The 24,434-nt window shown below is 41.3% G+C and overlaps 1 protein-coding gene across 2 annotated transcripts in view; it reads left to right on the top strand.

Moving 5' to 3' along the window:
• Window positions 1-24,434, top strand: part of DEPTOR (DEP domain containing MTOR interacting protein) — a 132,170-nt gene that overhangs the window by 53,619 nt on the left and 54,117 nt on the right. For both annotated transcript variants that reach the window (XM_039227217.1, XM_039227218.1), the window contains exon 4: window positions 16,530-16,708. In XM_039227217.1, coding sequence (XP_039083148.1) covers window positions 16,530-16,708 — 179 coding nt within the window. The remainder of the gene's footprint in view (window positions 1-16,529; window positions 16,709-24,434) is intronic.

Below are 24,434 nucleotides of genomic sequence, written 5' to 3'. Positions count from 1 at the left end.
AGTAACCATAGCAGCCATCTCTCCAAGGTGATGTGTTTCATTCTCTCCAACTTGACCGGAAGCTCTTTGAGGTCATGGACCTTGGTCATTCTTATTTAGGAGAGAAGTCAATGATTAGCCCCTTTCCCTTTTTCCTAACCCATGGAATGCTCACATTAGTAAAACTGGTAGTAGATATTTGATAACCTAAGATCATTCTATTTGTATTTTCTCTTTGTAGGTTCTTATCATAAACATTCAAAGAATAAGAATGCTAGTCATAGCCGTCATTTACTAGCACTTTTTGCTCTAGGCACCATCCTAAGTATTTTCCACACATTATTTCATTTAATTCTTCCTATACCTCTAAGAGGGAGAGATTTTCACCATTATTTTACAGGTAAGGCAAGTGAATGTGAGATGAGCTAAGTAATAAGCATTAAACTTCCAGTTCCTGAAGAGCGCTCCTGTGGAAGTTTCTCATAGTGTATGCTCTTCACTTTCCCACAATGACCATTAAAAATTAAAAATTTAAGTTCCCTGAATGAACCTGTAGAAATTGAATACCATCTCCAATATGTTTTGAATCCAATGACACTCGCTTACATCAAGTGTCAAGTTTATTCCATCTGGAAGAGATTAAGAACTCAGGAGTCTTTTCTAGAGGAAATAGCTTGTTTGTTTTTAAGTGCTGAGATTCTAGAGTGAGTGGATCAAGAGGGAAGGGGCATGATGAGGCTATGTCAGACATTCTGCAGCCAAGTGGAGAAAGAACACACGCAGAGTAGAAGACGGGGCAGGACCTTCCAAGAGAAGAGGCACATATTGGAGCAAAGCAAAAATGGGTTTTTAAGAGTGATACCAGGGGAAGACGTGGCTGGGAGTTTTTAAGGAAGGAGGGTGTTCTTCTGTCATTAGAGGCTTTGTGTAGACCCTTCCCCACTGTAGGTGGCTCTGTTTTTAAATGTAGAGATAAGTCTAAGAGGTATAGTAGCTATGCTGTTTTTCTTGCTTTATTTGCTAAATGGAAACATCCCTACTTAATTACAGTCTCTTCACACAGAGCTGAGGAGTGTCAGCAAAGGCATTGTTCCACCAAATGAAAAGAGCACCAAATCGACACAAAACGTTTATTAATTTCAGAGACCCCAACAAAAGGGTCTTTCACAACAGAAAGAAAGAAAATCCAGATGATGTTTTTAAGTTTATTAAAGTTAAGTTTGTAGTTAAACTTTTGAAGTGTAAGACACATAAAATACACATATCCCGAGTGTGCAGCTCAATAAATTTTCACAAATTTATCACACTTAGGAAACCACCACCACACAAATAACATTTTAAAAGATTGTCCAGGGGGCGCCTGGGTGGCTTAGTCGGTTGAGCGTCCGACTTTCGCTTGGGTCATGATCTCGCGGTTCGTGGGTTCGAGCCCCGCGTCGGGCTCTGTGCTGACTGCCAGCTCAGAGCCTGGAGCTTGTTTCAGAGTCTGTGACTCCCTCTCTCTCTGGCCCTCCCCTGCTCACGCTGTCTCTCTCTCTCTCTCTCTCTCTCTCCTAGAAATAAATAAAACATTAAAAAAAAAATTTAAAAAAAAAAAATAAAAAATAAAAGATTGTCCAGGATTTAACATCCTAAACAAAATTGACTTTTATCAGTGTTAGCATTTATTAGAATATAACATTTCTTTTGAAGAAATTAAACGTCTTTGGCTTTTGTGTGTTCCACCTATCACCTGAACGCCGCCTTCTCTCTCCAGATACTCGGAATTGGTTCTTCTGGTTAGTTTGAACTGTTTGATTGACAAAAGTCGACAAGGATCTACTCTCATGGGTGTGTGTATGTACCCATGTGTATTGCTTGTTCACTGCTACTTGGCGCCAGGCTTTATCCTAGATATTTTTATAGATTAGCTCTAATTTTTACAACCCTATTGACGTAAGCATTATTATCTTTATGACATGCAAGGAGAAATTCAGGACCATAGAGCTCAACCACAGCTTGGAAATCACAGTTCAGAGATTCAAACCCAGGATTTCTTCTCATTGTCATTGTCTCTGGAACCATTTGTGTTCATAGTAAGGAGCAGAGGAGGAGGTGATCAACCAGGTCACTGCTAGATTGCTTGCTTCCCTTTCATTATCTATATGCTTCTAACTCTCTTCTCGCATTTATCTACCTTGCATATAGGTTTTAATTTTATTTTAATTTAATTTTAATAGGCTTCCCACTGAGTAGGAAGCATTTTAAGGTCAAGGACCATGTCTTCATTTCTGCATCTCCTGGAACATAGAAGATGCTCAATAAATGTTTCTTGAACTAATGAATGAATAAGTGAAATGACCAAAGTACTGATTTTTTTAGCAACCCTATTGAGATGTAACTCATCTACTATACAAATTACTCATTTAAAGTATACAATTTACTAGTTTTCAGTATATTCACAGATATGTGCAACCATTACCACAATTTTAGAACATTTTCATCACTTTATTAACTCAGCTATCACTTCCCTAGTCTTTCATTTATCCTTATGCAACCACTAGTTTACTTTCTGTCCCAGTAGCTTTTTTGTTCTGAACATCTCATGTGAGTGGGATGATACAGTACATGGTCTTCTGTGACTGGCCTCTTTCACTTATCATGTTTTCAAGGTTCATCCCTATTGTGGCAAGTATCAGTACTTCATTCCTTTCTGTAGCCAATTAGTATTCCATTGTGTGCACATAGGACATTTTCAGTTTTATCACTTGACAGATATTTGGTTTGTTTCTGCCTTTTGACAATAATTAATAATGCCACTGTGAACATTGTGTAGTAACTTTGTGTCTAGTGGTTTGAGGTACTGAGATGTTTTCTGATGTGGCCACACCATCTTACATGCCCACCACCAGCCTATGAGACCTCCAATTTCTCCACTTCTTTGCAAACAACTTAATCATTATCTGACTTTTTGATTCTTGCCAACTAGGAGGTATGAAGTGATAGCTCATTGTGTGTTTTGTGTGTTTTTTTAAATGTTTTAAATGTTTTTATTAATTTTTGAGAGATAGAGAGTGAGCAGGGGAGGAGCAGAGAGAGAGACAGAGAGAGAGAGGGAGGGAGACACAGAATCCGAACCAGGCTCCAGGCACTGAGCTGTCAGCACATAGCCCGACGTAGGGCTTGAACTCACGCGGTGAGCCGTGAGATCATGACCTGTGTGGAAGTCAGACACCCAACCAACTGCGCCAGCCACTCAGGCACCGCTCATTGTGGTTTTGATTTGCAGTTCCTGATGACCAATGATACCTATCGTCCTTCTATATGCTTATTGACCATTTGTATATCTTCTATTGTCTATTGAGATCATTAGTCTGCTTTGAAATTGGGTTGTCTTTTTATTATTGAGCTTTAAGTGTTCTTTTTTTTTCCTCCAAGTTTTTTGAATCCAAGTTAGTTAACATATAGTGTCATATTGGTTTCAGGAGTAGAATTTAGTGATTCATCACTTACTTATAATACCCAGTGGTCATCACAAGTGCCCTCCTTAATGCCCATTACCCATTTAGCCCATGCCCCTACCCACCTCCCCTAAGTGTTCTTTATGTACTCTGGATGCAAATGCATTGTCAGACATACGTTTTGCAAATATGTTCTCCCAATCTGTGAGTTGTCTTTTCACATACTGGCTGATGTCTTTGAAGCATAAGAATTGTAAATGTTAATGTAGTCCAATTCTTCTATTTTTTCTTTTGTCACCAGTGCTTTTGGTGGCCTCTCGAAGAATCCTTTGCCCAATCCCAAGTCACGAAGACTTACTTTTATGTTTTCTTGTAAAAATTTTATGGTTTTAACTCTGATACTTAGGTCTTTAATATATTTTGAGTTATTTTTTAAAATTTTATTTATTATTATTTTGTTTAATGTTTATTTCTGAGAGAGAGAGAGAGTGAGCAGGGAAGGGTCAGAGAGAGGGAGAGACACAGAATTGAAGACAGGCTCCAGGCTCTGAGCTGGCTGTCAGCACAGAGCCCGACGCGGGGCTCAAACCCACGAACCGTGTGATTATGACCTGAGCTGAAGTTGGACGCCAAAGAGGTAAAGGTCCAACTTCTTCTTCCTTTTTTTTTTTTAACATGTGTCTCAGTAATCATCTCAGCACAATTTGTTGAAAAAATGATTCTTTCTAATTGGGTGGACTTGGAACCCTTGTTAAAAATCTGGCCATTTGTAGCAACGTGAATGGAACTTGAGGGTGTTATGCTGAGCGAAATAAGTCAGGCAGAGAAGGACAGATACCATATGTTTGCACGTATAGGTGGATTAGGAGGAACTTAACAGAGGACCATGAGGGGGAAGAAGGGGAAAAATAGTGGGGAGGAGGGAGGGAGGCAAACCATGGGAGACTCTTGAATGCTGAGAACAAACTGAGGGCTGATGGGGGTGGGGGAGAGGGGAAGGGGGAGATGGGCATGGGGGAGGGCACTTGTGGGGATGAGCCCTGGGAGTTATATGTAAACCAACTTGACAATAAACTATTTAAGAAAAAAAAAAGGTTGACCACAAATTTAAGGAGCAAAACAAATGAATAGAGGGGAAGGGGGAAAAAAGAGAGAGAGGCAAACTGTAAGGGACACTTAACTATAGAGAACACAGAGGGTTGATGGAGGGAGGTGGGTGGGGGAAGGGCATTAAGGAGGGCACTTGGGATGAGCGCTGGGTGTTGTATGTAGGTGATGAATCACTGTGTTCTACTCCTGAAACCTGTATTACACTATATGTAAACTCCAATTTAAACAAAAACTTGAAACAATAACAACAACAAAATCAGTTGACCACAGATGTAGCAAATAGTGATTTTTAAATCTGCTTAAGAGTGGACTCATGAGCGTCCAATGTAAATCTTGCTTGAGAAAAGAGAACAGAGAGTGTTTTCCCTCCTCTCTCACACCACTTTCACAAAAGTACAGGACAATGTGGCCCTACTGTCACCTGGCTCGTTAACCTGCACAAGAGTAGTACCCACTTGTCATTGTGTTCACTTTTTTATTGCTTTCTTACCTTCCTAAAGTATATTTATTTTCCCTAGTTGGTAGGGAGTTGTGTCCTCAATTCTTTGCTACTTCTTCTACTCCCTGTAAGCTTCTTTCTTTCTTTCTTTCTTTTTTTTTTTTACAAATAGTTTATTGTCAAATTAGTTTCCACATAACACTCAGTGCTCATCCCCACAAGTGCCCTCCTCCATGTGTAAGCTTCTTTCTTTACCCCTTTTCTTTCTTTGTTTTTGGCGTCAAACGCCTCTATTTTCCAATAATTATGGAAGCATCCAAACTAAATAATAACTGTTCCCTTAAAAGGAGCCTTACTGGTATGTTTTAGAGCTAAGCTTCCCAAGACGGTGGTTTCAGAGGGCTCCCAGAAGTTGGAATTGTTTTGCATCCATTGTAAAAGTGCTCGATTTCTCTCCTTGTGTAATTTTGCAGCTATGAAACCATAGCTGAATATGGCATTTTAGGACCATGGCCTTCCATTTGCAATTGTATCCTGTCTAAAGCTGACTTACATTCTGAAAAAGTTTACTGCAACAACACTGAAAACCGTGTCAATGTGAAAATTACAACTTAAGTTTCCAGAATATCAGTCTCTTCAGAGCATAAAATCATCACGAAAGAGTTCTAGTTTTTCTTCCATCAGATTTTAAAATAGCAAGCAAAGAGGAAGGGATTTCACCTTTCAAAGACAAATAACCCTCTCTATTACTGCTGCTTGTGGTATTTTTAAGTTTTAGTCAGTTGAATAACAAATATTTATTTGTTGAGCATTTAATGTATAATGTATAATTAAAATTATAATGTATAATGTATAATGTATAATTTAAATTATAATGTATAATTTAATGCTGCCCTAGGTTCAATTTTTTTTTTTTTTAAGAAATAAAAACATTTAAGACATTGTGTCTTATCTTTCAGAAGCTTCTAGCTTAGCTGGAGTGCATTAACAATTCAATGGATATATAAACCATGGTACTAACTTTAAACTTAAATTAGAGAGAGATCTGTCTGGATTGTGCTTTAGTTGGGATACTTTCAAAGAAGGGTTAGTATTTAATCCAGCCCTTTAAAACAGAGCCCCACTATGTCATTTAGCACCTTGTGCAGATGAGCACCAAGGACTTTTTTGCCCTTTCCTTCAGGCTGGTGTAGTCCTTCATCTATACACAGGACCGCCCATGAGGAATAGCCCTCCTTTTTACCTGAAGTTAGGTTTCCTTGGTCGGTGAACAACCTGTATCACTGTGCAATGACCACCCTACCTCCTTTTGAGGAATAGAGAATGGAGAAATAGATTTCTCCAGAGAAAGAAAGTAGAGGAAATGTCAGGGAATAGCATGAGTAAAGAAAAAGATGAAAATCAGTGTGTTCAACTCAGTGTATAATATGGAGACGAGTTAAGGATGGTGAAAGAGTTGGTAAAGAATGTAAAATGCTGTTTTTCCTTTCTTTCACTCACCCTTTCCTATATGTAATGTTTTTACTCAAAACTATTAAATGAACAGCTTTCTGTTTACTAGTTCCAAACCTAAGTATTATGAAAACTGTGTCAATTTATCTGTATGACATCTGTTCTATAAATAATAGCACAGTACATAAAAATACCAATGCTCGTGTAAGCATTTCTTCCTAATTAATACATTCTTGCTAATCACAGAAGTCAATGTTACGGGTGCCTGGGTGGCTCAGTCGGTTAAGCGTCTGATTTCGGCTCAGGTCATGATCTCACGGTTTGTGGGTTTGAGCCCCGCGTTGGGCTCTGTGCTGACAGCTAGCTCAGAGCCTGGAGCCTGTTTCAGATTCTGCCTCTCCCTCTCTCTCTGACCGTCCCCTGCTCACACTGTCTCTCTCTCTCTCTCTCTCTCTCTCTCTCTCTCTCTCAGAAATAAATAAAAACGTTAAAAAATTTTTTTAAAAAAGAAGTCAATGTTATACATTCAAACTGCATGTTGGGAGAATATATCTAAATATATTATTAATACATTGGGATCTACTTTTTTATATTGGGTACTAATGTAAGCATTTTGTCAGAAACAAGTCATCCAGTTAAACACTAACTTAACCTTAATATAATTTCTTTATTGATAACATTTTTCCCCAGTTACAAAAATAGTATATTCCCTGTGGGGAATAATTTGAGTAATAGAGAATTCCATTAAGAAGAAAAGGAAAATCATTCACAAACTACCCCCAGGAGTAAGAAACTCTTTTAATATTTGGGTGAATTAATTTTTAATTTTTAATGGTTATCATGTGTATAGAGTTATATATTTTGCCTTTCAAAATAATTTATCATTATATTAACACATGCCTTTTTAAAAAGCTATCTCTCTATCTCTCTAAATCCTAAGCACCGCTTTGGCACCCTAACACATGGGTCATTGTGACTCTCCCTAGCTTGTGACCTTGAGTACCATTTACGTATGTTCTCATGTTATAGAGGGCCTCCTCAACTATTTTGGTTTTTTTTTTTTCAGTGCACAAGGAGATCGCTATCAGCTTATTTCTATTTCTGTATTGGCCCCTAAATGTAGCAGTTCCTTCTATTGTAATGCTGCCTTCCCCCTGGCTTAAAGCGAGTCTGGGAAATCTGACTCAGATATATATCCAGGAAAGGTGGAAATCAAACTCACATGCACAATCAAAATGTGTTGCGTACATGCTTACGGAAGGCAAGTATTATTGGTGGCTACACCATATTTGGCTTTATGTTGTGATTAGAGGTGACAATGGGACAATTTTGACTAAAACTGAGTATGTTCTATAAAATGTGAGTTTCTGAGCATCATATACACTTCTGATTACTTATTAAAATAGAGTCATTATTCTTGTCTAGAGATATGCACACAGAATCTTAATTCATTTTGCCACAAAGGGGTTTGATTTTATCAAATGATGACTCCATCTAGAAACCTTTTATCATCATCATCACCACCACCATCATCATCATCATCACCACTACCACCACCACCACCACCATCATCATCATCACCACCACTGTCATCATCACCACCACCACCACCATCATCACCACCACCATCATCATCATCACCACCATCATCATCGCCACCACCACCATCATCATCACCACTATCACCACCACCATCATCATAATCACCACCACTATCATCATCACCACCACCACCACCATCATCACCACCACTATCATCATCACCACCACCACCACCATCATCACCACCACCATCATCATCATCACCACCACCATCATCATCATCACCACCATCATCATCACCACCACTATCATCATCACCACCACCACCACCACCATCATCACCACCACCATCATCATCATCACCACCACCATCATCATCATTACCACCACCATCATCACCACCACCACCACCACCATCACCATCATCATGATCATCATTATCATCATCATGGCTAAAATGTATTCAGTATTTAGGGGGCAGCTGGCACCATGACTGAGTATTTTATGCATTATCACACTCATACTGCACAACTCCCCAAGTTGTCCCTGTTATTCTCCCAAGTGAACACTTGGGGAAGCAGGGTCATGCACTTAACACATATGCAGAGTTAAGATTTAACGCTGGATTTGCCTTTAATCTCATGCTTTCAAAACTACCCTATACTTTAAGTAAAAGTAAAATTTATTAAATAAATGAGGAAGAGACGAGACAAAACTGTGAATGAGCTATAAATACTGAAATTGCCTTTCAGCTAGTAAATAAAAAATAAACCAGGGTGGTACCTACTCTCCAAGGTGGCTCCAAATATGTATGCATGTGGCTCTTCCCATGAAGAGGTGTTGTGTACACCCTCCCCTTGAGTCTGGCTTGAATCTGATGACTTTATAAATATAATTCAGGAAAGTTGACATTCTGTGCCTTCGGAGCCTAGGCATTAAGAAGGCCTGGCAGGGATGGTTGATTTGATAAGTACCAATATCATTCAACAGGAAACATATGATCTTTCAATGAATAGTGCTGGAATGACTGGAGAGCCGCATGCAAAAGAATGAAGTTGGATCCCAGCCCCATGCCTCATAGAAAAATGAACTCAAAATGGATTATAGAACTAGATGTAGGGACTCAAACTGTAAAACTCTCAGAAGACATAGAAGCAAATAAATATTCATGGGCTTGGGCTAAGCGGTGGTTTCTTAGTAGTGACACCAAACACGCAAGTGACAAAAAAGAGAAAAATGGATAATTAGTACTACTTCAAAATTAAAACTTTTAGGTTACAAACAATACCATCAAAAAAAAAAAAATGAGAAAAGACAACCCACAGGATGGGAGAAAACATTTGCAAATCATCTGTCTGATAATGGACTTGCATCCAGAATGTAAAAAAGACACTTAACATTCAATAATAAAAAGACAAATAACCTAATTTTTTAAAAATGAACAAAGGATCTGAACAGACATGTTTCCAAAGAATATATACAGATGGACAATAAGCACATGAAAACATGCTTAATACCATTAATCATCAGGGGAATGCAAATCAAAACCACAGCATGACACCAGTTCACACCCACTAGGGTGGCCCTAATGAAAAAGAACGGATGATAACAAATTCTTAGCCAGGAGGGGGAGGAATTGGACCCCTCGCATTTTACTGGTGGGAATGAAAGTGGTGCCGCAGCTAAGGAAAACAGCCTGGCAGTTTCCCAGATGGTTAAACAGAGCTACTACCTGACTCAGCGACTCCACTGCTAGATGTATATCCAAGAGAAATGGAAACATATGTCTACACAAAAACTTGCGTATGGACGTTCACAGCAGCATTATTCATAAGAACCAAAAATGAAAACAATCCAGATTCCATCATAAAGGGCCACGCATTGTATGATTCTACTTACACGAACTGTCTAGAGCAGGCAAATTTGTGGGTCACAGAACATAGAGTAGTGTTTGCCTAGAGACGGGGCAATGGGGAATTTGAGAGTGGTTGAAATGGGGTTTCCTTTCGGGGGTTATGGAAATATTCTCACATGGATGGTAGTGGTGGTTGGACACTCTGTGTATAAATACTGTTGACTCGTACATGTCAAATGGGTTAATTGTATGGTAAGGAGATTAGGTTTCAGTAAAACTGTAAACACATCTTGATAGCATCTGCTTCCTCCCTCTTGGGCTCTGCATCTCAGTGTCCAGGCTGCCTCACTGGACAGAGAGGCCATGTTGTCTCAGGACCACTGTAGCGCCACCCACCTAGCCCTAGCCACCATCTGCCTGCAATGGCACGACGGAGCCCTAGCAAGAGTGACAGAGGAGCTGTCCATGGAGCCTGAGGTGACCCACAGAATACTAAGAGAAAGTGAAATGGTGGTTGTTTAAGAGCCACCAGCTTTGGGGCTATCTTGCTATATAGCAAAACAGCATTGGAATAAGTGGTAAGTCTTGCCTTAACCATAGGACCACATATTAGAAGTAAAATCAGGGCCCTTGGGTGGCTCAGCCAATTAAACATCTGACTCTTGATTTTAGCTTAGGTCATGATCTCACAGTTCATGAGTTCCAGCCCTGCATGGGGCTCTGTGCTGATAGTGTGGACTCTGCTTGGGATTCTCTCTCTTCCTTTCACTCTGCCCTTTCCCTGCTCATTTCTCTCTTTCTCTCTCTCTCTCTCAAAATAAATAAACATCTAAAAAAAAAATAAAATCCCATGAAAGGCTTTATCTTAAAGAAAGGAACATGTAGAGGGACATTAGTTGATTTTAAGAAGAAACGAAACGAGGAAGATCTAAGGCTGGTGGGGTATGTTTTAAATGGCAAGCTGTGCGGACAGACTGGCCAATGGTCTCTTTTCTAAAGCTCATGTTGGCAACAGCAGCTAACCAGCCACTTGTTCAGAGGCCACTGACTACTTAGCAGGAGCTCTTGAGGTCTGGCAGGTCATGTTTCTGGTTAGAAGAAGTAAACCCTATCCATTTCTCCTCTCCACACCCTGAACGGAAAATTGTGGAGCTAAAAGGGACAGACTGCTATAAAGAGAGAGAAAAGCCAGGCGTCTGCATATGTGTCTTAAGTATCACTAGGGCAGGATCCCTAAATTCTCCTCAGCTCCACACGCAGGGTCATTTTATAGGTTGGTCTTTTTTTTTTTTTTTTTGGCTGTATTTCTTTTCATAGTTTTAATAGCATCAGGGACTATATGGTCATATTCCATAGAATTTAGAAATCCATGTCAATCAAACCTCCCGTATCAGATAATGGCTTGGCAATAATTATATTTAATCTAGATTATGTCTTTTATTTTAAGTTTATTTATTTTTGAGAGAGAGAGAGAGCAGGGGAGGGGAAGAGAGAGACAGGGAGCCCAGAAGATCCAAAACAGGCTCTGCACTGACAACAGAGAGCTTGACATGGGGCTTGAACCCATAAACTGCAAGATGATGGCCTGAGCCAAAGTTCAGTGCTTAACTTACTGAGCCACTCAGGTGCCCCTAAATTATGTCTTTTAAAAAAATAAATTTGACATGTAATATTGTGCTAATTTATAGTGTGTAGTGTATTACTTTGATACATTTATATATTATAATATGATTACGGATATAGTGATATTTGTCAACAATACATAATTATAGTATAATAGTATTATCTATATTCATTATACCGTGCATTAGCTCTCTCTGGCTTATTTACTACTTGTTACAAGTTTGTACCCTTAAACAGCATCAGTCTTATCCATCCCTCCTCCCAAATTCCCTGGCGAACCACCTTTTTATGCTCTTTTTTGTATTTCACTTCTTAGATTACACATATAAGTTATATTATACAATCCTTGGCTTCCTCTGTCTGACTTACATCACTTAACATAATGTGCTCAAGGTCCATCCACATTGTTGCAAATGGGAGGATGTTCGCCTTTCTCACAGCTAAATAATATTCCATTGTGTACATGTACACCATCTTTTTTATCTGTTCATCTCTTGATGGTCTTTTGGGTTGTTTCCGTATTTTAGCTATTGTGAATAATGTGTGGTAAACAAGAGAGACAGATATTTGTTCAAAATCCTGTCTTCATTTCCTTTGGATATATACCCAGAAGTGGAATTGATGGATTGTAACATTGATCTATTTTTAACTTTTTGAGGAACCTCCATATTGTTTTCCATACTAGTTGGACCCATTTACATTCCCACCAACAATATAAAAGGGTTCCTTTTTCACCACATCCTCACTACCACCTGTTGTCTCCTGTCTCTTTGGCGATAGCTAAAGGGGTCATTTTTCATACTCTAGGGTAATGATGTATAGTAGGAGAATCCATAGAAGTGAGTTTCATTTATTCACTCAGTGAACACTTTTTGAGGATCTTTTCTATTAGGAAACAACTGTGAACCACGGAGACAAGGACAGTCATCTCAAGAAGCTTATAGTTAGGTGAGCGGCTACTCCCCTAGGGCTCTAAGCGCCTTGCAGGGAACTATGGGAATCCTTCCCAGTGGCACATGGTCCAGATTTGTAGGATCAGAGAAGACTTCTTAGAGGAAATAATGTCTAAAACTGGAAAATTGAGGAGGCTGGCTTACCTCTATCTTCATGCCAAAATATCTTATTTGAGGGTCCAAAGAAATGAAGAGATGGTGGCATTCCTAATTTGGACATGCATGTGGGCCCTTTAGAGGTCTTCTCTCGATTCTCATCTGTCCTTTTCATCTTTTTAGAAGGGCCTGGTCATCATAATATTAGGTATAATTCTTACTACTCATCCCAACTCAGCTGTTACTAACCCTGGGAAAGCAGCCCCGGAGCTTCTTCTAAGGATGGATTAAAAGGCAGAAGAGGATTGACTTGGAGAAAGGTCTAAAGAAAAAGAGCTTTTCAAGATTTTGTTACATGCTGAGAAAGAAGCTTTTTTATGAGTTCTGTTAGATGCTAATAACTTTTATAAACACTTTTAATATAAAAGCAGATGCTTATATACAGGGAATTTCTTTTTCCAAAGGTTTTTGATGATAACAGCAATTCAGGGAAGGATGTAGAATAGGTATTATCTTCCTCATTTAATGTGGGGACACTGAAGTTGTGAGAAATGACGTCCTTCATTTGTGGCAGAGCTGTGCTGGGCTCTCTGGTCTTTGGCTTCCCAATCCTGTACCCTGCCATGGCTTTCATACCTTAGGACTCTGAAGAATCTGCTATGAAGACTGGAGGGAGCGCCAGGAGTTTCCCTTGTCACCTCATAGATATTGGGCACAATTTCATCCTGCACTCAGTGGGCACAGCAATTGGTTCAGTAGTGTAACACTTTGGATATGCCTTGTCTTTTGTACCATAAAGCTGTTTTATTCACATTCATTTATGATTCTCACAATCATGGGTGAAGAGAGCATGGTACTCTCAAGGAAAAGGAGGCTGAAACAAAGCAGGTTTGTTTTGCATCTTACAGCTAAGTGATTCCAAACAAACTGAAGTCTTGAGATTGCTAGCCTAGTGTTGTTTCCACAGCAGATCTGGACTCTAAGTCTGAAAGCATGGAAAATGCACATCCTGTGAATGGACATTCAGGTATGGAAGTCCAGTTACCCCCAAAGGAAATGACTTGTAAACATGTATAATATGCTTCTTCGCATGACCTTGAGCCGATTTCCTACCCGCAACACTGAATGCTGCCATACATTTTTTTTCTCATTTAGATGCGAATTACATTTTGTAAATTCAGATATAATTGACACATAATGTTGTATTAGAGAATTACATTTTTCTTGTGTGGATGAAGAGGGAGTTGGATTACAGTGGTCTCTAAGATTTCTTCCTGCTCTAGAATTAAATGGTACAATTTGTGTTGCTTATTATTGTTAGTTTGAAAAGAAATGAGGGTTTTTGAAAGAAAGATGTAGAAGACAGGAAATTTATGAGAAATAGTTTTAAAGAGGAAAGTGACACAATGATTTTGGCATTTTATGGAGTTCCATTTTTCATTGAACAAAGTATTATAGGCAAACATGGACCTTACCCTGTTGGAGCTTATAATTATGTAGAGGAGGTAGTCTTGAATCTGATAATCACATAGACTTTAGAGGGAACAATGAGATGGCCTAATGGAGACCTGAGAATAGCCGAGATACAAAGGATAAGGAGTCAAGTAGGCTACAGAGTAGAAGAGTTGCAGGGAAAAGTGAGGGAGAGCATTCTAACTGCAGGAATGACATATTCAAAGGTCCTTTGGTAGATGGGGTATGATATGTTTGAAGATCTATAATAAGACCCTCTCTGAAGCAGACAGAGGTCAGAGGTGAAAATGGTCCTAAGTGGGTACATGGGAAGGATCGCGCATGCATTAGAGACCATATAAAGGATTTCAGTCTTTAGCCTAAAAGCAAAGAGAAACGTTTGAAGTATATCTTCAACAGCAGCAGGACATTATCAGATTTGAGTTTTAAAAAGATAGTTTTAATTGCTGTGTTTGGACTTAGATGCTTGAGGTTGGGTTGAGAACAAGACTGGGTACATAGTAAAGTCTAATTAAGAAATGGCTGTAATTCTGGGGTATCTGGGTGGCTCAGTCAGTTAAGCGTCCGACTTCAGCTCAGATCATGATCTCCTAGTTCGTGGGTTTGAGCCCCGTGTCGGGCTCTGTGCCGACAGCTCAGAGCCTGGAGCCTGCTTCAGATTCTGTGTCTCCCTCTCTCTCTGACCCTCCCCTGCTCATGCTGTCTCTCTCTCTCTCTCTCTCAGAAATAAAACATTAAAAAAAAAAAAAGAAATGATTGTAATTAGGTTAAAGGTGTCGGTGTTTTGGGCTAAGGAAGTGGCCGTGTCAGAGACAGGAAGACCTAGACATATATGAGCATGATTTGGGACATAAAATTTACAGTTTGTGCTGACTGACTGGTGGGGGGATGAGGACTATGGAGGCATCAGACTTGCTGCCCTGTTTCCTGCTGGGATGACAGAAGCCCTCACTGGCCCAGGACCAGGTTTGGGAGAAGAACATGAGTTCAGTTCTGGGCTTGTTGATTTCTAGGTGTCTTTGAGTTGTCTCTGTGGGTCCAGAGGTCTGGAGTTGGGAATATAGGCCTGATCTAGAGACATAAATTTGGGAATCCCTGGGGGCATGGATGGCAGTTCAAGCAATTCCCTCAGTTACTATGGAATGAGAAAAGAGGTATTTGGGGAACTGAATCTCAAGAGATTCCAGCCTTTAAAGTCCCCGGAGACGAGAGGAGCCAACGCAAAGGGAACTGAGAAAGAGGTCGGAACAGAGGGACGGGATAGGAGGGAAACCAGCAGAGCATGATGCCCCCCTGGATGAGGGAAATGGGCAGCAGCATCAACCAGAGCGGGGATTTACAAGTGTGGGCGCACGGGATAATCCTACGGCCCCTCCGGGAGCTATTCCGGAGGTGTGTGAGGACAGAAGCAAGGGGAGTGGGGGGTGCTGGAGAAGAAGGTGTGAAAAACAGTTTCTGTGGGGAGGGAGTGTTGGGAAGGAATGGCTGACGTCAGTTCAGGCTGCTGTAACAGATGCTGTAGACTGGGTGGATTAGACAATAAACTCTTATGTCTCACAGCTGGGAGGCAGGGAAGGCCAAGATCAAGGCACCAGCAGATATGCTGTCTGGCGAGAGCCCTCTCCTTGGTTTGCAGACAGTCTTCCCTGTAGCCTCACCGGGGAAGAAAGCAGAAGCAAACTCTCTGTCTCTTGCAAGAGCACTAATCCCTCATGGGTGCTCCACCCTCATGAAATAATCACCTCCCAACGGTTCTGGCTCCCAGTGCCATCTCACTGGGCATTATTGTTTCAATATACGAATATTGAGGGGCTGCAAACATTCAGTCCTTAGCGGTTATCTTGTTAGCCCAATGATTTGAGACACTGAATTAACTCCTTTAGGAAAGATATACTAGCCTTTTTAGAAAGGTGGATGGGGCTTGGTCAATAAATCGTAACTCCTTTTCTAGGTGGCTAAACTGAATATCATATGCTAATGTGGGTTTTAGATTACATTTCCAGTTTTTTCTCCTGTTTTCCTTATTTTTTAACTTAATTTTTTAAAGTAATCTCTACACCGAAGTGGGGCTTGAACTTAGAACCCTGAGATCAAGAGTCACATGCTGACCTGTAGAGCCAGCCAGGCTCACCACCAGTTTTGTTTTTTTTTAAGTCTCATTTTTTTAAGAGAGAAAGAGAGAGTGTGTGCATGAGTAATGGAGGAAGAGAGAGAGAGAGAGAGAGAGAGTCCCAAAGAGGCCCCACACCCAGCATGGAGCCCAACTCAGGGCTCGATCCCATGACCCTGGAATCATGACCTAAGCCAAAATCAAAAGTCAAATGCTCAACCAGCTGAGCCACTCAGCACCCCTTTTTTTTATTCTTAATTGCCAAGAGAAAATGCACCTTATTCACTCCTGAAACAGATCCTTCTCTTAGAGATTATGTCCATAATCGCACAGGACAGCCACATCTGTCTGTCTAATAACTTGGCTGTGATGCGTCACAGAAGCCTATGCTACAGGATTTCAAATGAACTATTTTCCTGCCACGTAGGTTTATTTTTCTTCCATTTCTTCTTCCCAGGCTAATGAGCCCTGAAAACACACTCCTGCAACCCAGGGAAGAGGAAGGGGTCAAGTATGAGCGCACCTTCATGGCGTCTGAATTCCTGGACTGGCTGGTTCAGGAAGGCGAGGCCACGGCAAGGAAGGAGGCTGAGCAGCTGTGCCACCGACTGATGGAGCACGGCATCATCCAGCATGGTGAGCGGGGGTTCGGCTTTTGCTGAGGTCACAACCAGCCCTGAGATCCTGTGCTTACACCAGCAGGCATTTATTCCTCGCTCGTGGGTCTGTAAGTCAGCTGTGCATCTGCATGGGCTTGGGGTCATCTGCATGGGCTTTTGTGTCTCCAAACTGGGCTCAAGTTCAGCCGGGCTGGCCAAGCATTCTCATTCGGGGACCCTGGCTGAAGGAGCATCTAGTCTTTGGGATATATGGTTTTTATAGAGGAGGGCAGAAGCTAAAGACAGGACACAGATTCTTTTTTTTTTTTTTTTTAAAGCATCACTTATTACTTTTATTATGGAAATTAAGCATTTACTAGATATCTATATAATCCTTTTGTTTGTTTTTAACTGAGCTTCTATTTTATTTTATTTTATTTTTTTTACAAATAGTTTATTGTCAAGTTGGTTTCCATATAACACCCAATGCTCATCCCAAGTGCCCTCCTCCATGCCCATCAACTCCCCCCCCCCCCCCACCCCCATCAGTCCTCAGTTTGTTCTCAGCATTCAAGAGTCTCTCATGGTTTGCCTCACTCCCTCTCCCCAACTATTTTTCCCCTTCTTCTCCCTCATGGTCCTCCGTTAACTTCCTCCTAATCCTCCTATATGTGCAAACATATGGTATCTGTCCTTCTCTGCCTGACTTATTTCGCTCAGCATAACACCCTCAAGTTCCATCCATGTTGCTGCACGTGGCCAGATTTCATTCTTTCTCATTGCCATGTAGTATTCCATTGTATGAATATACCACATCTTCTTGTTCCATGTTTTGGCTATTGTTGAGAGTGCTGCTATGAACATTGGGGTACATGTGCTCCTATACATCAGCACCCCTGTATCCCTTGAGTAAATTCCTAGTAGTGCTATTGTTGGGTCATAGGGGAGTTCTATTGTTAATTTTTTGAGGAACCTCCACACTGTTTTCCAGAGGGGCTGTACCAGCTTACATTCCCACCAACAGTGTAGGAGGGGGCCTGTTTCTCCACATCCTCACCAGCATCTAGAGTTCTCTGATTTGCTCATTTTAGCCACTCTGACTGGCGTGATGTGGTATCTTAGCGTGGTTTTGATTTGTATTTCCCTGATGAGGAGGGATGCTGAGCATCGTTTCATGTGTCTGTTGGCCATCTGGATGGGCAGGACACAGATTCTTGTAGTGTCTCCAAAAACTTCTGTTCGGATGTGATTTGACATCCCCAACTCCCACATCCAATCAGCTTCAGCAAGTCATCTGGTCCAATTCAGATGGGAAGCGGATGCTTCTCACAAAGTTGGTTGCGAGGGGAGAACAAACATTTGCTGAACCATAATACAAGCTGCCACAGTGAAGAACTGATCCACAAGGCCTCATAAAAGTTCACTTTCCTTTTAGGGCTGAATCATAATGATGCCATATAACCTGTTGGTTAAGCACGATATTAGTTATCTATTGCTGCATAAGAACTTACCCCAGAAATTAAAGGTCGAAGACAATAATAAATGTTTATTTACCTCACACAGTTCCTATGGGTCAGGAGAGGCTTAGCTGCGTGGTTCTGGGTTGGGGCTCTCTTGTGAGGTTGTGGTCAAGGCGTTAGTCAAGGGTTTCAGTTGTCTGAAGGCTTGACAGGCTACAGGGTTGGCTTCCACAGTGGCTCACATGTGTGCCTACCAGGTTGGTGCAGGAAATTGGCAGAAAGTTTCAGTCCAGTGCCGTATGGACTTCATAAGGCTGCTTGAGAGCTCTCACGACATGGCAGCCTGGCTTCTTGCAGGGGGAGCAATCGAAGAGAGTGCAAGATAGAAACCACAGTGTCTCCTGAGTGAGTCTTGGAAGTCACACACTGTCATTTCTTCAGGACTCTACTGGCTACCAGGTTAGCCCCATTCGGCGTGAGAGAAGGCTGTATAAGGGTGTGAATCTCAGGAGGCCAGGATCACTGGAGGCTGCCTATCACAAAACATAGGCTCTGGAACCCTAGCTCCACTAGTTACAGCTACTTGCCGTCTCTTATCTGTAAAATGGGGATATCTGCACAGGTGATTGTAGGAGTAAATGGGGTAGATGTAAAACACTCAGTTTAGTGTCCTATTCTTAATAAGCACTCATTTAATTTATTAGCATATTTGCCATGTGTAAGCTTTGAACAGTGAGGACAGGGCTGGGCACCAGATAGGCACATCGCCCCAAAGTCACTATGAAAGGTAATGCTTGAGTCATTCCTGCCATGAACTCCCCTATCCCGACTTCTGCACAGGCCTAGGATTTCTATCCCAAGGTTAGGAATATAATCATGGAATTATAGAGGTGAAAGGCACTTTCAGAACTAACTGGAGCAGGGTTTTACAACTGCAGAGCACGGCCTTTTAGCTGGATGTGAAATAAATTTAGAGAGCCATTCCGAGCATTACTTCCATCTAAAGTACAGTCCAGGGACCCACAGTGCAACCCAGGAGCATGATAGAAGTGCAGAATCTCTGATTCAACCAAGTGCTGCTGAATCTAATTTGCATTTCAGCACAATCCCCAAGTGATTTGAATGCACATTAATGTTTGAGATGCAGTGGACTGGATTTAACTAGAATAGAACGTATCAGAGCATGTTTTATCTAGTGAGGTTACGCACTGTTTTGTAAAACTTTGATTTCAGCTAAATAGTTATATACACATGGACATATCCATGTGTGTCTTGATTTGCCACATCAACATTGTTACTGTGTGCTGAGTTCAGGCATTTTGGAAGAAACTGACCTAGAGGCGGCCGTTAGAGAGGCAGTCAAGCCGCTGTTTTCCAGGGTCGTTTCTCCCGTGCGACACTGCTATGATTGAACTCACAACTATGTATTGATACCTCATGCCTGCTGATGTGCTAAACGCACTGACGGTGGGGAGCTGAATAGAAAGAAGAGTGCCACTGTGGTCTCTGACTTAGACGGCTTAGTCTTGTTGGCACTAAAAGATGGATCTAGAAGCAATTAGCAAACAATAGAAGGTGTACTTTTTATTTTATTTATTTGTTTATTTTACACTCTGTGCTGGGCACTGTTCTAATGACATCACAAATATTAACTTATTTAAACCTCTTTAACTCTTTGAGGCAGGTTTTCTTTTTGTTGGTGTTGTTAAATGTATTTTATTGGAAAGAACACCTAACATGAAATCAGTCTTCTTAACAAACTTTTTCGTATACAATATAATATTGTTGACCATAGGACAGGTGTTCTTATTCTCGCCATTTTACAGAAAAGGAAACCAAGGCACCTATAGACTAAATAGTTTGTCTGAAGTCACTCAGATAGTAAGGTCCAAATGGATATTTGCTGATAAATGTGAAAAGAGTTTTGGTTGGAGCGTGGGGCTTTCCACAGTGAAAGACGGTGCATTTGGGTTATAGTTAGTTCTGTCGTCTTTCTACAGACAGAACACTTGGTGATACCGAGTTCCAGGCACAAATAGCTTCTTACACTACAGTTTACTGGCTGATACTGTAACATCTTCAGAGAGAGGATAGAGGATGCCACAAATTGTTTCCAAATGATTTCCAAAGAGTGAGCATTAGACCTCAACTGCAGTATAATTTTGTAATGCTATAAACACAAACACCATAAAGGTGCAATATAAAGAATAAAATAAGGCATCACTAATAGCAAATCTCAACCCCTGAAGTTTGGTTTCCATGATTTCAGGAGGATTAAATATTCTCTATCTATAGACATCAGAGTTTCCAAGGAAGTTCTAGTTTTCCTAGTACAGCAATTCACTGCTAGATTACAGGTTCTAACTTTGAGTTCTGAAAATATGGCTACCACGTATGTGGATGTTAGAGCTAATGATAAATGCCAGTTTGTGTCTTAAGCAAAGCTCTGGATTCTCTAGCTAATAATTAACTTAACAGGTTAAACATTAAAGAAAGTCAGACATTAGGCTTTGAGCAGACAGTTTCTGGATAAAGGTGGTTGCCTAGACTGAAACCAGTAGACATAAAAATCAGGCCTACTTATGAAATTCTAACTAGTTTCATTTGTGAATGGTGAGTGATGCTCTGTAATCCACGCGTAACTTGTTAGATGAGTCATTAGCTTACATGCATGTGTCTGTGTGTATATACACACATGCATGCATATGTCCATATTTATACAAATGTTTGTATGTTGACCATATAGATACATATTTATCCAGCTTTTCCATTTATTAAGGTTTACTGTATATCAAGCACAAGACTAAATACTTTGTAGAGTTTAATACATTGTATACTTAATATGTATGTGTTTCACACATATGACATATATATATAATCTTATTAAAATCTTGCAGCAATTCTGTGACATTGTTATTATTAATATTACAGTTTTCCAGTGAAAAAAGCAGAAGTTCAAATCCTTTAAGGTATTTTCCCAAGGCTGCATAGCTAATCAGTAGGTACTAGGTGTTGTGCCTCATCCAGAAGTTTTCCTTGGCCCAGGATGTAGTAACTGGGTGTGGCCACCTGGCATGTGGGATAAACACTGCCTTGGGAAGAAGACAGAACAGAGCTGGGTCCCAGTTCCTCCATCTACTGAGTAACCATGTCAACATCTCAATTCTTGCATTCTTTAGGTTTTTAGGATTTATGAAATTAGAGTTATATACCATTGAAAGTTATGTTTTTGGGGCACCTGGGTGGCTCAGTCGGTTAAGCGTCCGACTTCGGCTCAGTCACGATCTCACGGTTCGTGGGTTCGAGCCCTGCATCGGGCTCTGTGCTGACTGCCAGCTCAGAGCCTGGAGCCTGTTTCAGATTCTGTGTCTCCCTCTTTCTCTCTGACCCACCCCTGCTCACGCTGTCTCTCTCTGTCTCTCAGATATAAAACAATAAAAAAACTAAAAAAAAAAAAAGAAAGTTATGTTTTCATCTTGGGTGGGGGGAGATCAGATGACTACCCACATGTTCCAAAAGGGCTCAACATATAGTTGGATTCGTGCCTAACCTTTATCATAGTGAAAGGACACAGAGAAGGATCATCAAGGGAAAAAGACACATTAGGTGTTATCTGGAAAAAACCAGACACAGCTTTCCTGTCCTCCCTCCCAGGGCCACACAGATCTGGCTCCTTCCTCCAGCAGGGACACACACTAACCCATGTGTGATGTCTCTGCCCAGCGGAGCCTGTTTGAGACGCAGAGTACCAGGTTTCTGTCGGGGGCTGCTCATGGAGGTACACTCTGCCTGCTTGGCCAGCTGTAACTACCAGTATTCCAGACTCCCAGAAGGAAAGCACGTGCCCTCCATAAATCATAGTGTTTGTACAAACAATCCAGGCAGGCTGGCAGAGCACAATTCACCAGGTGGGTGAAGTTACCTTATTGTGAAGTTACCGAGGGAACCTTCCAAAAGCCAAGTTCCCAGATGCTAGCCCCAGGCCAGCCCACAAGTGAGCCCTTCTGTATCACAGCTGCCATGGTAACGCCTGCACCGAGCTGCCGTGAGGGTTACATAATAGCGGTTGGCCAAAGCTTTCCACTGGGCATCTACTTCTTATGACCCCCAAATGCCCGCTATCATACGCGATCTGATCCACTGTAAATAACAGGTAACGTTTCTAGAGCCCCTGTAATTGCTCTCCTCTTCTACTCATTTATTCCTCTCAAGTTAGGTATCATGATTATTCTCATTTTAAAGATGAGGTTAAGAACCTTGCGGAAGACCAGAACTAGTCAATGGTAGATTCAACATTCTGGCAATCTGGCTCTTAATCACCACTGATGACTGGACACCAATTATAAGCTCCATTAGACGAGGAAGAAAATTCCTCGACTTTTATTGCATCAGCTCACACGGCCTGGCAGATGTTGTAACCATGAAAATTGTTGGTTCATAAAATATATGATTCCCATGCCCCAAACAACAACCAGGTACCTTGAAGTGTTTGTATAACCTTTGCAAAGTGCGATGAACACATTTCTCCACTCACATAAAGTATCTCCCTCAACTGCCTTAGCTGCTCTCCAGCTATCTTTTCCTTACATGGAGGGAGCTAGAAAGCAGATAATCACGCGGGGAAATTGCTCACAGCTGCAGCAGCTGACCCTGGATAATCAGGCTACCGCTGTTCTGTCCAGGCGTATAATTTCCTCTTTTAAAGATTTAGTCAGAGCTCCTCAACCATTTCAACACTTCATCAAGCCCTCTTTCTTTCTCCTTTGTTTTAAGAATATATTTATATAACATTTTGCAATTCCCAAAGCGGTTTTACGTATCTTAACCTGTCCTCCCAGTCGCTCGCGGGGGTAGTTGTGATGATCCCATTCTCCTGGGGAAGACAGTAGCTGAGACGTTCAGTCTGACAGCCGTGGAGAGAGAACTTGGAACCTGCCGCCCAGAAAGCTAGAGGCCAGAGCCAGAGAGGAATGAGCCCCATCTTTCCAGTAATTAAGATCAGTGACAAGAGTTCAGTCTAAGCCTGGAATAGCCTGGCCACAGAAAGGATGAGAGAGAGAGAGAGGGATGGGAGGAAGGGGAAAAAAATGGCCCTGGTGATTGAGGCTGAAGGCAAGATTGCAGCTTGCCCAAGACTGAGTGATACTGCGGGAAACAAAGTATCCTGACAGTTAGAACCGTAAGGAAGACTTGCCCCAAGACTGTTACAATTGGGGTTACTGCAGTGGTGGCCGGAGATGCGCTCAATTCTGAATGCAGCAAGGACAAGTAGCCATGGAACAGGGTGAAGGGGTCAGGAGATGGAAATTTATTAATAGGAGACATCAAGGGTAGGGGGATTCTTTTTTCTTTTATTTATTATTATTAATTAATTTTTTTTTGAAAGAAAGAGAAAGAGATGGGGAGGGGCAGAGGAGGAGAGAGAATCTTAAGCAGGCGCCATGCTGACATGGGACTCTGTCTCCTAACTGTGAGATCATGACCTCAGCTGAAACCAAGAGTCAGATGCTTAATCGACTGAGCCACCCAGGTGCCTCTAGGGGGATTCTTGCTAAACCAGCTTAAGAGAATTCTTAAGGAAGGTAGGCCAAGGACTTACAATCAAAGGAGGATGAGAAATTTGGTCAAATATCGAGTGACTGGCTATCAAGGGTGGGAGGGAGTGGTTCTCACTTTGATTTAGCAGGATTCTTCATTAAGACTGGGCTGGGCAAGCCAAAGACAGGATGGGGACCAAGGTCAAGGCCTGATAGAAAAGAGGGTTCAGGAGAATCTGACTATAGATTCAGAAGTAGGAGAGAGTCTCTGTCAATAGCGACCTACCCTTTTTGGGGTACCCTCCCTTCCTGTCCATCAGGCTCTCCTCCTCACATTCTCTTACTTTTTGCCTTTGGTAACTTCTTGCCACCAATAAATGAAGATAAATGAAGATTTTTCTATTACAGATGATTCCCAGTCAGTATCTTCATTTTTAAGTGCTCCGAGGACAGAGAATTGGTTTTCTCTCTCTGTATCCCCAATGGCTTGGCACTGACATATGGACTATTTAGTAAAAAAAAAAAAAAAAAAAAAAGGCGTTAAATGAATAGATGGTGGTAGTGACCACTTATTGAAACCTTACTATTGCAGGGCACAGTGCTGACTATTTATACCAGCTAGAGTTCTTTCAGTATAAGCAAGCCCAATCATCATTCGCTTTAAACATAGGCAGAGCTAGCTGAGAGTTTAAAGGAAACCTGGCAAAACCAGATGCCTGAAGAAGGACTAGAGCAGCTCTCGGGGATCCACTTGCCAGGAACTAGT

The sequence above is a fragment of the Hyaena hyaena genome, unplaced genomic scaffold (genome assembly GCF_003009895.1).
Source record: "Hyaena hyaena isolate Hyena2069 unplaced genomic scaffold, ASM300989v1 scaffold_26, whole genome shotgun sequence".
Classification (NCBI taxonomy): Eukaryota; Metazoa; Chordata; class Mammalia; order Carnivora; family Hyaenidae; genus Hyaena; species Hyaena hyaena.
The sequence above is the reverse complement of the archived record's forward strand: the minus strand, read 5'-3'. Positions and strand labels throughout refer to the sequence as shown.